Source organism: Calidris pugnax, unplaced genomic scaffold, assembly GCF_001431845.1.
Source record: "Calidris pugnax isolate Ruff unplaced genomic scaffold, ASM143184v1 scaffold144, whole genome shotgun sequence".
Taxonomy (NCBI): Eukaryota; Metazoa; Chordata; class Aves; order Charadriiformes; family Scolopacidae; genus Calidris; species Calidris pugnax.
The window spans coordinates 3,412,200-3,428,604 of record NW_015090911.1 but is presented as its reverse complement, the minus strand read 5'-3'; the positions used below and the strand labels follow the sequence as shown (position 1 = coordinate 3,428,604).

Sequence of the window (16,405 nt, the reverse complement as noted above, 5' to 3'; positions counted from 1 at the left end):
CTTGGAATGGCTTTGCTTTTAGGCTTTTCAGATGTAACTTGAAATGAAGGGGCTTGTATCAAAGGGAAGGAAAGAATCATTTGTCACAAAGACACAGGAGTTAAAATTGCCATTAACCTTTCAGGAAAAACATTTTTTTCCAGCTACATAAGTTTTGAGTTGCTGACTATAGTAAAAGATCTCTTATTAAAATGCATGTTCAGGAAGACACTTCTATTACATTTATTAGTGTCCTATGCCTTTCTGAAGTAGCAATTTTTACAGTCAAAATAATGACAGTAACTACACACGCCTCCTTCCTAGTTAAAACGAAATATACATGCAGTCTGGCTGTGGCTGACAATGGTTCCAGAACATCAGCAGGAGAAAGAGGACATTTTGTTAAAGTTTCTCTGTTTCAAAACCATACTGCCTAAATAATGAACATAGCTTTAACCTATTTGTATGGAAATAACTTTAAATCTATGGTATTCATATTATAACAAACTACTGCTGTGTCAACATAACTGTACACTGAACCGAGTAGGAGCCACACTGGCAGATTAGCACCCAAATGACTAAAACCTTTGCCATCTTCAGACAGAACTTTCATATCATGTTTTACAAAGTCAAATTACATAAAAAGAAAAAAAAAAAACCTAAACCCAACGAAGTTGTTCTGGACAGAAAATCCTTCCAAAAATAAACATATCTCACCACAAGAGATGACAGACAAATTTCTATCTACTAATTGGTTATGTCCCTAATCAAAACCATAACAAGGCTGCAATCCGACTTGACCTGTTTGACAGCAAAGGATTACAATGCCCCAGTGACAAACAAGTTTCCACTCCCTTTAGACCCTTCACATAAAAGCACTGTAGGAAAAACTCGATATAGGAGTGGATTCACTAGCAACTAACAAATGTTCAAACTCCTACCAAGGCATTTGTAACATCCATATCCCATGTGGATTCTTTAGGGATAAGTAGTAATAACTCCCATACTCTTAGCATCTTTCTCTCAGTAAAAACATTCAGATAAAACAGCTTTAAAAATGAAAGGGTCTGACAAAGCGTTTAGGTTGGTAAAAGTGGAGTGTCTGCCCCACAATCAAAAGCCCATGACAGCTATTACCAACGCAAAACCTACTAGGACAACAATGACAAAAGCCCAAAATTCGCTTACTTACAAAAATAAAATAAAAAATGCACAATACCTTCCAATAACCAGTGTCAAAATGTTTATAACATTCTTTAAACCCAATATTGGATATTTTTTTCAGGGGTAGTATTAAAAGAATGATTTCTAAACTCATAGCTGATGTTTCTTTTTGTAACCTGTCGAAAGAAATATTCTAATGACTGTTCCTTAAAAACCTCTCCTTAAATGCAGTTTTGTTATGAAGAGCCAAGTTGAAAAGCTCTAGTTATTCGGCTCAAGCAATAGGAAAACTGTTCCCAGTGTTCCACTGTGTTTTACAATAAAGCCTTGAGCTTCAGCCAAAGTGTGTTATGAAGCCAAGTTCTGCCAAGCGTTCGTGGACAAGTAACTGTGTCAGGAGTTAACACCATTTTCAGAACACACTATTTTGTGAAATCCTCAATGCACATTAGGTTGCCTGTGAAGGACATCAGTTGTTTAAAATGCCTTCCAATTAGATTAACACACAGCCATAACTGTCTCATATTTGGAGAGCATCCCATGGGTCACTGTGACCCTGAGCATACAAACTTACTCAACCATACCAATGCCTGAGGGTGAACGCTAAATGAATATTTGAATTTGGTCAAGTGGGTGCTTTTGAAGCATCCCTCCTGATCATCCCCACGTAGCAAGCTTTGGTTCGTGTCATGGAGGTTTTAGAAACACCCAATATCCTCCAACTTAAACGGACACACAATGCTGTAGACATTTTTTCTCTCTCAAGCCATGAAAAAGATTCAGATAATGAGACACTGTTTTTTTTATAAAAACTGGATGCAGCAGTGCAATCTATTTACTTATTGAAACAAAGCTTTCACTTCAAACCTGCACAGAAACACTTTACTGATAAACGCTAGTGTTATTTGCGGTTGGAAATTTTTTTGCACATGGAATTTTTGCCTACATGGAGAATCAGAAGCAATGCCCTCGTTACTAGCAGACTGTTATCCTTCATGTCTTGAAAGCTGTATTAAAATTAAGTTAACAGAGAACATGGGGAGAGACACTGCACCTTCACTTCATTGTAATTGAATGTTGAGTCAAAGAATCTCAAATTCTATCAGCCACTGTTTAACCAGCTAGTTTTTCGTAAACATTTGAAAACAAATTTATCAACAAAACTGTGACAAGTAATCTCCACTTGGACTATCGGTCACAGGCAGGTGACAACAAAACCTACTTTCATTAGACTCAATATACCGGGCTGGTGATGCCAGATATGTATACTGTACACTGTAATTGGAAGCATGACAAAACTGAGAAGACAGGCACTAATTTATGTACTGTCTCCTACTGCTGCCAGAAAAGGGTCAAGAACTTGTTGAAAAGCTACTTCATAACAACAAAGCCCTCAAACTGCAGTTAGTTAGAGCTTTAATATGTACTATTACACATCCAATTACTTATTTATGCAAGAGCAGCCAATGCATAGTTATTTTGTTCCATGCACTTTTAACGTGTTTCAGGAACAACTGCTAAAAGAGATAGATGCATGCTTGGAGTCTGAGTCTTTTTTCCCCTCATCTTGTACATCTGTAAAACCGTAATGATGACAGAAAAATGTGTCCGTAAAGCAGCAATAATTCATCTATAATGGTAGGTTTCTGGAGGTGAGGGAGAGAAATGGCTTTCAGGAATGTCACATTTAACTATAAAAATAGAGGAGCCAAAAGAACACAAAGCCACATGGTAGCCACGCTCATCAGTTTGCACCTGTGAAAAGCACAGCACTTTCTAATGTTAAAAGCTAATGATTATTAAAATGTTTTAGTGTTTTTGATCATATTCCACGATGCTCTCCAGAAATTTTTTTCCTTGATTTCTACTGAAGTAAATAACTTTATTTTGTTTCATGGAGGAATCTGACACGTTGTAGGTTTCATTCTGATTTGTAACAAAAGGGAGGTTTTTTTAACTTTAAGTGAAGTCTCTCTACAATCGCTAGTTCCAGGAGAAGACTTAGAAAAGTGGGGAACAGTCCCATTGTCAACTACAGTTCACAAAAAGAAATGCTTAAGAACTAACCTAGACATCTGCCTTAGGCAGTTTCACAAAATTACCAAAATTCACAAAAAAAAAAGCCCCCAAACCTAGAAAAACCTCAAAGCAACCCACATCCCAAAAAACTCCACAAACCCCAAACCACTATATGCCACCCTGGGAGATTCCCCCTTTCTCCCCCTCCTGCAAAAAAAAAAGAAAAAAATCAAACCCCAAACACACACATAAAAAACCCACAGAACACACCCCAAATATTTGCCTCAGACTGTGGGAGGAGACAGCAGTTCTAACTGGCACTATTTCTTCCAGAAGCATTACCAAAGCAGCTATCAATATGTAGCCACCACTATATGTGAATAGAGCATGGACATACATTACTTTTGTATCATGTTCTGCTGATTTTGGTTGGGCTACAGTCAATCTTCCTCACAGGAGCTGGTATAGGGCTATGTTTTGGATTTGTTTCTCCCCCATCCTTTTGGGTGGGAGTAAGCAGATGCGTGGTGCTTAGTTGCTGGCTGGGGTTAAACCAAGACACAGCTCCTCCAAAAGGCTTAGAAAATCACTTAGAAATCTGAGCCACTTTTGTTACATCTACAAGCCACTTTTGTTACATCTACAGCAATTTGAAAAACAAGAGGTTCCTAGAGTGGCATCTCTGTTAAAGTAAGTTCTATGACTACTGTTGTTAATAACTTCAGATATTCAATAACACTCTAATTCAAGGGGTTAGATAACAGCATTTAAAATCCTTTTTTCAAACATTCACAAGCTTTAACTTCCAAGACAGCATACAGCTGAGGCAGATTCTGATTCATGCCTTGACAGAATTTTTTGTGGAATCCTGCTTTTTGCAATTTATTACTGTATTTTTTACTACCTTCCAGAATCTTAAGGTAGATCACAGGTCCTCTGCCCAGATCAACTGGTAATGGTGTCACATACAAGGAAATACCTACAGAATTACAGATTTTTTAAAAATTCTCAGAACAGATGCTGCATGAAGTTAGTACCTCTGATCTGAGCAAGACTCCAGTCTCTTATGCTTTGTTAGTCTCTCACAAAGCTGCGTTATTTAGTAACTTTCTGACTTCTTATGAATCTGCACACGCTGAAAATTTTAAGAGGCAATTACTGACAACTTGAGACCAGATTATAGCTACACTGCTTTTTCTATTCCAGTGGGTCTTTCCACAATGCAGAGGTCCATAAAAGTACTGATAATGCCTTCCAAAGCCACACTGCTGTCTGTTAAACTCACAGTTAATCCCTCGTTCTATTAAATGTGAACTCATAAAAACCACCAAGGGCACTACTTTAGAGACCTGTTTTGTAAACAGAAAGAAAACATGCAAGACATTCTAAACCAGAGTCTTTTACTTAACTGACTTCCAAAGTATTTGCAGCATTAAAGACTAAACTTTTGCATTTGCTTATTTTAGAGAAAATGTTCACCAGCAGAACTCCTGTGCAAAGTTTTAATAACTGATCTTTTATAAAGTTACCGATCAATACAGGTACAGTTCTTCCTGATATAAGACATAATTTTTACATACAGCTACTCTGAAAATACTGCTAGATGACTGAAGGAACCATAAATCAAAAAGTTTTTAATCACACACTTATTAAATTCTGTAATCTTGAACTGTATTACATGAATGATTGACTTCTGCAATCTTGTTGCTTCTGTACTATTTGATTTGTATGTACATAAACAGTTTCCACTGACAGCTGTCTGCTGCTATCCTGCAGCAGAATATTTCATCTCAGCAGGAGAACCTATCCATTTTAGGTGCATGTTGCTTTTTAAAGGCACATACCTTTTCGTAGTAAACTATTCCATATTCTTTATCATCACACTTGACACAGCGGAATTCAATCATCAGGTACATAAAATTAGAACTTCGTTTTTCCCTCTGAGAAGAGAAGCACCACAGATGTGTATCATATATTGAAGTGCATCAATCACCAACTTTCTCAGAACAGCAATTACCCTACTTCCTTTTGCTGTAACTGATTAATTAGATTATCAGTTGTTGTAGCAATTATTCAGTTAATCATTTCACAGGACTACTTGAGACCATAACACCTTCTTGCTGACATTCTTATTTCCTTACATTCCCAATTAATAATAAACATCCATATGTAACAGGTAAGAGTCACATTGTTCTCATCAGTCACTTGCAATCACGGACTAAAGATCTGCAAAAAGGCAATGAAGAATAACCAGCTGACAGATGAGCTTTTCTGTGTTTGGTGTTTTTTTTAAATTATTAAACACAATTATGCATGTCAAGTCAAAAGCCAGAAGACGTGAAAAAAAAAAAAAAAAAAAAACAACACAATTTTAGCTAGAACCATGGAAGAGACAAATTAAACTTGGACTACAAGATTAGATTTGTAACTCATTCACTTTCAGAGGAAGATTTGCTCATGTATGCATTTTTGAAATGCTTTCCCTAGAAAAAGTGCTTAGAATTTCAAAATCCATGCGGGAAACAAGAAAGAAGTTATACATAACCACCACCACGAACTCATTTAATGCAAAAAATAAGCAACCTCTCTAATAACAAGCACCTCAAGTTTATTTCATGCATTAATAGTGGATTAACTATCCAGCAGAGGAAAAGTTCTGAATTTAAGGCACAGCTTTAAGAATCAGGAATTTGTAGTTTTCTGTATTTTTACATAAAGGGAAGAGAAAAAAAAGGATAGGCTGACTATTAAAAAAAAATATTTGTAAGGATTTATAAAAATACAATTCAAACAGAAGTTCAAAAAGAATCTGATTCCCAGAGATATAACTATAAAGAAGAAAAAAAAATCTCAAACCACAAAGTGGAAAAAAACAGTTTTGTTGTGCCGGATGAGTATAATCTGGTAACAGGTTGGGGGCGATTTTGCTTAATGAGGGTTAACATGTCCTTCAGGTATTTAACTACCCGATTATTTTTTTTTAAATATTCATTCAAATCTTGCCAAGTGTTTTTCTTCAGCACTCAAAATCAAAACCAATAAAGCTGAACAGTTGTAAAACCAAGGAACAGCCTGTATGTCCATAATGCTTCCCATCACAAACTCAAACCTAAAGTTAAGTTAGCAATACATAACAGTATTTGTTCTAGGCTATTTCAAATTATTAATAAATTCTAATTTCCATGATCAGTTTCACTTGAAGCTGAAAACTTGTAAAACAGCTGCCTATTCTGGCGAATGGTAAGCTGGACACAAGGTGGTAATGTGCACTCACACTCCAGAAACTCAACCGCATCCTAGGGTGCATCAAAAGCAGCGTGGCCAGCAGGTCAAGGGAGGTGATTCTGCCCCTCTGCTCTGGTGAAACCCCACCTGGAGTACTGCCTCCAGCTCTGGGGTGCCCAACATAAGAAAACATGGACCTGGTGGAGCAGGTCCAGAGGAGGGCCATTAAAAAAAAAAAAAAAAAATATCAAAGGGCTGGAGCACCTCTTCTGTGAAGACAGGCTGAGAGAGCTGGAGTTACTCAGCCTGGAAAAGAGAAGGTTCCAGCAAGACCTTACTGCAGCTGTTCAGTACTTAAAAGAGCCTTATAAGAATGATTTTTCAGTAGATCTGTTGTAACAGGACAGGGATAATGGTCTTAAACTAAAAGAGAGGAGACTATGACTACATGTAAGGAAGAAATTTCTTACAATGAGCGTGGGGAAACACTGGCACAGGTTGCCCAGAGAGGTGGTAGATGCCCCATTCCTGGAAACATTCTAGATCAGATTGGACGGGGCTCTCAGCCACCAGATACAGTTGAAGATGTCCCTGCTTATTGCAGGGGGCATTGGACTAGATGACCTTTAGAGGTCCCTTCCAACCCAAGCCATTCTATGATTCTAAGATTTTCAATACTGCCAAAGTAAAATCAACTTTGGAAGCTTAAAAAACTACTTTTCCTTTTATCATATATACTGGTTGTTGAAGAACAATAGGACAAGTGTTTAAAGTTAGTCTCCTAAGCAAGCAAAGGTTCCATATTAGTAAGATAAAAAAAAAAAAAAAAAAATTTACAAATCCGATGTACGATGACCTACCTCATTGATCATTTCTATTTCTCTAAAGGTCAGTCTGTCCAGCCAGTCCACTTTCACCATGTGACCTTGCCGATGAGACTTGGTGAGCTGCATGAAAAAACAATGATAACATTTAAATTACTCGGAGCAAGAAAAAAAATATCAAAGTTATAATTTAACAGAGATACTACCATGAAATCAGGGGAAAAAAATAAAAGAATTGGAATAAATACTTGTACGGTACACACACAGTAGATTCTTGTAAACAGCTAAGCAATGCCATAAAAACAATTCTACTAAAACACCAATCATAGCACCATGTTCCAAGCACATCACCTTTGCACCTTTAACACATTAAAAACAAGACCCTATTTTTTAAGGAAAGCCACAGAACAAAGATACTTTATTTTTTGTGCTACTACATGTCATACAGTAAAACTTACCAAGCCAAACAAAAAGAAGATATTTCAAAAACTATCCAAATTGAGTATTTCTGCCCTTGTTAGTCTTACCTAAAAAGGTTTTCAGATTAAGATTTATACATCACAAAAGGTCAGCTGAAGACTTACAGCAAGTCATAGAGAGCTTGCTCTCCCTTGCTTTTTAGTCATCTAAAACAGTTCAAGTTTCATACCTACATCTATATACAGCTGTAAAAACAGCAAGGAAGTCAAGTTGTTTAAAGGTCTACCTAACAGTAGAAGAGAAGTAAGACAGGAGTCGTACTACCTGTACTTTCAGATGCTTTGACACAAAACAGTTCATGAAAAACTCAGTAGAAGACCAAAGGATGCAAAGCTATGGCTTTTTCATCAGTAGCAATTTCATAAACAACATTCATGTGTTTTGTAAGAGCATAACCACATGGCACCTCAACATTGAAATGAGAGGCTTGCCATACTATCAATTATTTCAGGTAGGAGGCGGCAACTCCTCCAGTCACTGCTTTTATACAAATTCCCTACAATAATAAATACCACCTACATCCATATACACAAACTCAGAAGCATGTCAAGAACATAAAAAGCTAACTTTCAGATAGAGAAAAGGTCCTTCAGCAAGCTATTCTCAGAATTACCTAGAGGACTCTAATTTGGCCTGTGGTATCAGACATCAATCAATAGCCCAAAACTTATAAATGGCAAGTCTGTCCAATAAACAAACAGAAAAAAAACAAAACCAAGAATAACTAAGCCCACACAAATTCATCTTGTATTTAACTAGTCCTTCTCCTCTTACCTATATGTATACCCTCATATAGAGTAGCATCAGAAGGCATTCAGCAACTGATGAGTAAGTCATAGAAAAACTGAAGCTGTTTGTATTCAAACAATGGCTATTTAGGAATGATAAATCACAAGAACCTCATCTGCTGTGTAAACAGCTGTGCAAATGAAAGCTCTCATAGACACACTACCCAGAAACCCTATTCACTTCGCTAAGATCTGATGGTAAAATGTTTTTATAAATTAACACAAAGTATCAGTGAAAACATTCTCATCTTTCAGAAACTACTATCTCCCAAAACAAGCTTTCGTAACAGAAGATGGTGGCAGTGATGTTATCAGGTTTTACTAGCCACTAACTAGAACTCTCAATTGGGATGTGAAAGGAGAATTCCCTTCTCTTCCTCAGAGGCTTTGAGCCTCATTTCCCGTATGCCAAAAAAATAGGCTAGAACAGACCCACGTATTTTGACACCAGGATGTTCTACATTATTTGTATTCTTGAGATAGGGAGAAGAGGGAGTGAAGGGAAGAAAAAAAACGCTGGACACTTTTAGGGTATGGTCTCGTTTGTGTAATGGAACAAACACGAAAAGGAAGGCTTAGACTCCAAAGCCCTTTCTCAGAGACCTACATCACATAACCATCTGACCAACTAAACAAACCTTGATATTTAGTGCCCATCTACACAGTTTCCTTACTCTAGAAGGGATTTATTCTACCATGATCAAGAAAAGGGGCACCACCACTGGCAGAAAGCTTTAATGAGTTTTTCATTTTAAAGTCAAGGTGAACTAGGCTAATAAAACGCAGACTCTAAATGAAAGTTAAGTTTATTGCTGTGATAAATCCCTAGATGAGAAAACGGACATTTTTAGAGCACTGGACCTATGAAAACTACGAGACCAAGATTAAGAAGAAAGTACACCAAGTAAGTGAGTTGAGCCATTTGGGGTAAGCTTTGCTGAAGAATGAGGGAAGTCAGCTAGTCAAACAGTTCAAGAACTAACATTTACTGATCAATTCCAGAAGTAGTTTTGATGGCAAAAATATACTGGGCCATCAAGCTGGGAGAAGAAAATACTAATATACACACACATTTGTGAACTTAAATGAATGAAAATGGCTAACTTTTGCAGTTCTACTAAAATCCGTTCTAACACAGAGGTACCTCATACACACCTGAACACTACACCACACAGTGTTACATGTAAAGGATTTACTGAAAGAAAGAATTTACCAAAAGAGTGTCCTCACAAGTTACTGTTAGGAACTGCTGTTAACTGAACCTGATAGAATTTCAGCTTCAAGGCAAGTTCATGTTTTCATTCTTCACAAAGAATTAGGATGTTAAGTTTTTACAAAAGAATGTTATGTGTATTAAAAGGTACTCGTATGTCCCCTTTTAAAAAATACTTCAGAAGCAAATGAGTATCACTCTTGTGTACAAATCCTGTGAAATACCTAAACAAACAAAAGATAGCTGTCTCATGAGAAAACCCCGTGAGAGGCCTGTCTCCATTGAAGCCTGTCTTTGTTTCACTCCAGTGGAAGTGCAAGCTTTCCACACACATCTTAAAGGTTACTTGCTGTTCCATTACCTTTGCCAGGCGGCTCATTTGATCTTCGGAGACGGTACTGCTGGTTCTCCCCGGAGTTCTGGTGGGCTCCGAGCCGTCAGCTTCTACGTTGGGCCAGACTTTCAGATCGTGCATTCCTTGACGAAACATACTGTAGGGAGAAACGCAGAGTCGCTTCAGTAAATTCAAAGTAATACAGCTGTCAGGAATCAAAGTATAGCAGCAGCTACAAGAAAATGATGTAGCTTCCTTTGCCAAACCTACAAACTTGCACTGCCGTGCCTACTTTAACTGAACTGCAGAAGTACCTTGCACCTCATGCCTGCCACAGCCTTCATTTTTCTTGGCACACAGAGTTTAGAAGAAAATGAGTGAGTCTGAGATAACTTATCTCACAAGTGGAAGAAAAATGGGTAATTCCCGAAGTCAGTGGGGTGGAACAAACGCAAACTGAGGACAGAACTTGACCTTCATAGTTTTATTATTTGTAATGAAGCAGAAAGTATTCCTCTTGACATGCAAATTATAATACTGGCTTTAGGACTGCCAGTCTCAAAAAGAATTCAACTAAAAAACTACCTGTTTAATTTGAAGGTCAACTGATAAAAAAACAGTCTTCTGAGCTGCCAAAGAAAAAAAAACCACAAAAAAACTAGACCCACAACCCTCAACACACCATTTTCTCCATCTATGCTTGAAATTGAATTAGTAATTGACACTGCAGTGAACAGAACTTTGCATTTCTCTAAAACCCTGCTTCTCTTGCATATTTGTACTAATCCACTTACAAAGGATGCTCCAAGAAATAACTGCATCACTTTTACCAACAAGAACTGATCGCTTCACTCCAATTAAACTTCAGGTATATACAACTGGAAGGAACGCTTTAAAAAGTCAGCCATTAAAAATGAAAAACACCGACTAGAAGGACCATCTGACCTTGAATTTACACATCATTTTGTGGAATACTACTACAAGGCTTTCCATTTACAAGCAAATGTAATCTACAAATAATTTCAGAATTATTTCTTGCTTTCTGTCCATTTACTTCCTCTGGCCCCACATGCTGGAAAAATAAGTAAATCCCATTTATAAATTGTCTTTTTCCAGGAACTATGTTCTAATCCTTTAAAAACTACCAGCAGTCTTTGGGGCACAGTCCTTGACCCAGTTCAATTTTCTGCCTTAAGACAATTTCAATGTCAAAGCAGTACCTTCGATGACAGAGTCTCTACAGTCATTTTCTCCATTCAAGCATCCCTAGGACAGCTTTCCTAGTCCTCAACTAAACTTTTCCTGAACTTCAGATTAGCCTTATTACTTCTCATCCACAGCCAAGACAAAAAACCAGGAAGGCTATTGCTCCACATTTTCCAAAGCTACATACACACTAGAACACTGTTCCCATAGTCTTTTCTTCATCCTCACTTGTCTTTACTCCTCCATCACACCCAATGCTAGATGTTCAATGATACGGACTCGCTTAAACTCCCAGTAGTCAGCAACTTGATTAAAGCCAGTTACATAGAACTGAACCTAACCCAGCCAAGCACACAAGTATCCAGCCATTTATCACACACAAATTTATCAAACCCACCCTCTACTGGATCACAGACTATTAATTTTTAAGACTCCTGATTTACTGAGTTACACTTTATTCATTATAAATAATACTGCATTAACAGCCCAATTGCAAGCCAATTAAATTAACTGCGTTGAATAATCAGTACTGGCATCCATGCATTACAAAAGTATAAATATCAAGTGATTTCAGCATTTGCTACTTTAAAATCCAAACTTACAGATCTAATTAAAAAAGCACCTATGTTTTGGTGTTATACATGAGATTTTTTTTATATTTTTTTTTTTTTTACAACACTGTAGTATGTATCAAGTTACACTCAGGAAGAAACAGAGTAAGTCACCTAAGAATCTGATTTTTCAAGCACGGAACTGTTAACCTGGTTCAAAAAAAGATTAAATAAAAAAAAAACCAAAACTCTCCTCACCACGGCTACCTTACTATTCACAGGTTAGCTTCAAATCTGTACCACAGAAGAAAAAACAGTATACCCATATTTCCCAAAGAGCGAGACTGTTGTCCCTCCCACAGGAACCGCTTTACCAGGTCCATACACATCCCAGATGGTCAGAGCCACCTGTGCATTGCGAGGCAAGTCTGGATACTTCACAGGCAGCTTCAGCCATTCATTCCAGCTGCAGAGAGACACCTTTTATTAGTCATAAAGCTTTAGAATTCAAGTTACTCTGTACTAGTTTATACAACTCATTCTCTCCTTAGAATATGAATTTCTAAGGGCAGGTAGACCATTTTCCTGTGGGCTTTAACTATTCAAATACTTGTCCTGGTCATGATTAAAAGGCTGGAGACCTAAGGAAAAATACTCACGATCTCTTTACCTCTGTCCAGTAAACAGTATGAAAACGTGCTAGTCCAGAATTTAATTAAGCAGTAAGCCTTGCCCAAATTTACAAGTAACTTTTCTATTATTCACCCATTACACAAAAATGTTGGTTTTGTGCTGTCAGAGTAGCACTTAATAAACATACAGAGGCTTGAAGAAACACAAGTTATTTGAAAAAGACAACAGAAAACAACTCTTTCTTACACCCCAAAAAAACACATACAGATTTATTTACATAACTTGATGCCCCAGTAAATAAAAGGCAGTCACTTACTTCCACCTAGTGCTAAAAGCTTTGTAGGAAGTTCTAACAGGAAGAGCAAGAGGCTTCCCTTCTGCAAACACCTGACAAGTTACATACAAGTCAGAGCAAGTTTCCTGATACAGTCCTGAGAACTTCAGCATTGGATCTTCTAAGAGAGCTTTGTAACTCTTCTGTTCTCTCTTTCCTTCCAGACTTCCTCTGTGGGGAGGGAAAAAGAACACAAAAAAGGGAAGGGGGGAGAAAAAAATAAATAAACCAAAATTTACTTTATCCACAGCAAAACCTCTGTTTCTACACCACATACGTGGATTACCCAGTACTGAGGCTATCCTCACGCTGCATTATTGGTTGGTAGTGAAATCCAAATGTTGTAGAGGAACTCAGGATATGTGATTTGATGAAGTAATGAAGAAACACAGAATTTACTACTATACTGATTTAGAGGTGAGGGGCTGGAGGAGCAGAGAAGGGAAGAATTACTTGTCTTTTCAATGGAGATAACTTCTTTGAGTACAACCTGTAGATTCTCAGGCAGCATCAAATGAGGTACCCTAAGCAGGACAACAGTGAGATGATATATGCTGCTATTATTAAAAAACAAATACTACTGGGGGCAGGGGGTGGGGTGGGTGGGAAACGATAAAAGCCTTATTTTTAAGCTGTATGAAACGCGAAACATATGACTGGATTTGGATGCCAGTCATCAACTTGCAGGCTGTTCAAATCAAACTTGATTAAAGCACGGCAACAATTTGCAGAAGGCTAGTAGATTGATGAAATTTCTCAGGCCTCAGCTACATCAGGATGAAAACAATCAGCACATTAAATATCTGACCGTGCATGCATATATGAAAACAAAAAAGCAATTGTGGTGGTGATGTAAGATCAAACTTCCAGCAAATAAAGAATCTGTCAGTACCACAAAAAAGAGTGAATAAATAAGTTTCTTGCAAGAAAGTAGCACAGCACATTCCAGGCCCATATACACTCTGATGCACAAAAAAATCTTAGTTATACTTTTGTTAAGCAGAATGAATTCTTGAAGAGGACACAGGCACCAGGCTTAAGGTCTCATTTTCCATTCAGAAGTTAAACAACCTCCAAACATGCTTTCCCAAGTTAAGTTTCCCAAAAAGTGCAAGATGCTTTGAACTAGCAAGATGGGGTATACTACAGTTTAGAGCCAGCCACGTTCCTCTTACATAAATGTGAGCATACTAGTGCAGTGATGCAGAAAAACCTCAATAATAATAATAATAATAAAAAAATTAACTAGGAAGTACATCAGCGTATGGTAACAGCAGCTTCATCAGGAGTGCTTGCATACACCCAGTTAGGAACATACTTACATGTCTCAACACCTACAATAAAGAACCCGACTCAGAGCAACTGCCTTTCTTCTGGGGAACATGCAAACAAGTAGGAAAGAGAGTGCCGCCAGTTCACTGCCCTCCCCTAAGGCTGAGGGTTGGCACCAGCGGGTGAGGGGTTACCAGAGACATTAGCGCTGAACTGACAGCCAGTTTTCGCCTCAAAGCACCGCCCTGCGCTACAGGACCGACAGCTAGGAAGGTCTGTAAGAGGTTTAGAGCGAGTCTGCCACCCTGGCCCTGCCGCCGCCGCGGCTCCCGGCCCGTCCCGCCCGGCGCTGACAGGGACGCAGCCGCGCCGCCTCCGCCCGCCCGCCCGGCAGCCCCGAGAGAAGCGGCGGCGCCGGCATCCAGCCGCTCCCGGTGCTGGCCACGGCACAACCGGGCTCCCCCGGGGAAACCAGGCCTCGGGACCCACTCCAGCTCCGGGGAACGGACCGGCCCAAGCCGCAGGGGACCGGGCCGCTTCCCACACAGCAGTGGGAAGCAGGGGCACGCCCCGAACCCGAATCCCAATCCTCCCCCCCCACACCGCCTTCCCCCTCACTCACATCTTCAGCTGCACGTTGATGTCCAGGTCGCAGCTATAAACATAATAAAGCTTCTCGGTCTCCCCCATGGTTGCTGCTACTCCTGCCGGCCCCCGTCCGCCGCCTCAGCGGCGCCTGAGCCCTCCACCACAACAGCCCGCGGGCATAAGCGCCGGTCGGTCGGCCGGCCCGCCCGCCCGCCGCCTGGGCCCCGCTGCGCTCTGAGCATGCGCCGCCGCCATCTCGCTTAAGGGAGAGAGGAGTGTGGGGGGGAGGACACCGCCTCACACTGTAGCGGCCCTTTACCAAAATGGCCGCCAGCCTGAGTCAGCCGAGGTGGGCGGACCCAAGATGGTGGCGCCCGTGTCGCTCTCTCCCACCGTCATGGCTGCCCCCGTCTGTACGGCACGCAAGATGGCCGCTTCCATAAGAGACATGGCAAGATGGAGGTTAGCCCGGCCGGGTGCGAGATGGCTGCCGGTGCCACCTGAAGGCAGGGAGGGTGTGCCATAGCGGCAGCAGCCCCCATGGTGATACACCTGAAAGGTCTATTTCACACTGTTGTCTCCCTGTACCGGGCACTGGTGAGGCCCCACCTCGAGTCCTGTGTCCAGTTTTGGACAGGAGTGACATTGAGGTGCTGGAGTGTGTCCAGAGAAGGGCAACAGAGCTGGTGAGGGGTCTGGAGACCAAGTCTTGTGAGAAGCGGCTGAGGGAGCTGGGAGTGTTCAGCCTGGAGAAAAGGAGGTTGAGGGGAGACTGAGGGGAGACCTTCTGTCTGTATAGAACTCCCTGACAGGAAGGTGGAGCGAGAGGGGGGGTTGGTGTCTTCTTCCAAAGAACAGGCGATAGGACACGAGGAAATAGCCTCAAGTTGCGCCAGGGGAGGTTCAGATTGGATATTAGGAAAAATTTCTTCACTGAAAAGGTTGTCAAGCATTGGAACAGGCTCCCCAGGGGAGTGGTGGAATCACCACCCCTGGAGGTATTTCATGCAGATGCGGTGCTGAGGGATGTGGTTTCATGGTGGACTTGGCAGTGCTGGGTTAACAGTGGACTCGATGACTACAGGGATTCTTCACACTGCAGCCAAATCCCTTCTCTCCAAAATTTTAGAATCAATGATTTTTGCTTGATGTTGCTGGCAGCTCTGAAGAAGGGCACGTAGAAATGGCAGTGGTCTTCTGCCACTGTGCAGCTAACGCTGTGTAGGACATAGACACTACAGGTCAATTGCTGAATTCATCATGTTGATTTTATCCCAAGTCTCACCACGCTTACTTTGGGAGTGGTTTTTTTTGCTCATTTGTTGTGTTTTTCCTGAAGCCTCAGCTGTCAGCAGCAGTAGCTGATCAGCGATCATCACCAAGCAGAAAACAAAATTATGAAATACGTGCACAGAATGTCTCTGCATCTGACACAGGCAACCCCAAATCACCCACGACTTATATATTGTACATAATCATATGATTTTCAACAAACCTGAGTGTTTTGAGGGTTAATAAGGATTACATGCACTCTTGAGGAACAAAAATACACATATCATTACTACCCTATGCTTATTCTATGTAGGCAAAGCAGCTGGGGCTGACTAAAGAGGAGGTTTGTGGTTTATGGTCCACCACAGCCACTGGTCTTCTAGGCAAGTAAGAGTAAGTGTAAAAATTGCAGTTTTGGTGTAGGTCGCTGCATGTACAGCAGCGCTAGTTCTGAGGAAGCACCAAGTCATGGAGATGCTCTCTCCCAGCATGCACTGCTCATGTTAAAAAAAGATAATTGTCA

General features: G+C 40.2%; 1 protein-coding gene across 2 annotated transcripts in view; it reads right to left on the bottom strand.

Moving 5' to 3' along the window:
• The window catches only part of PIK3C3 (phosphatidylinositol 3-kinase catalytic subunit type 3), a 68,938-nt gene extending 54,090 nt beyond the window's left edge, over positions 1–14,848 (bottom strand). For both annotated transcript variants that reach the window (XM_014949404.1, XM_014949405.1), the window contains exons 1-6: positions 14,645–14,848; positions 12,733–12,921; positions 12,106–12,249; positions 10,054–10,183; positions 7,248–7,334; positions 5,007–5,102 (exon numbers count right to left, since the gene is read on the bottom strand). In XM_014949404.1, coding sequence (XP_014804890.1) covers positions 5,007–5,102; positions 7,248–7,334; positions 10,054–10,183; positions 12,106–12,249; positions 12,733–12,921; positions 14,645–14,712 — 714 coding nt within the window. In that variant the 5' untranslated portion in view covers positions 14,713–14,848. The remainder of the gene's footprint in view (positions 1–5,006; positions 5,103–7,247; positions 7,335–10,053; positions 10,184–12,105; positions 12,250–12,732; positions 12,922–14,644) is intronic.
• Positions 14,849–16,405: the final 1,557 nt, after the last annotated feature.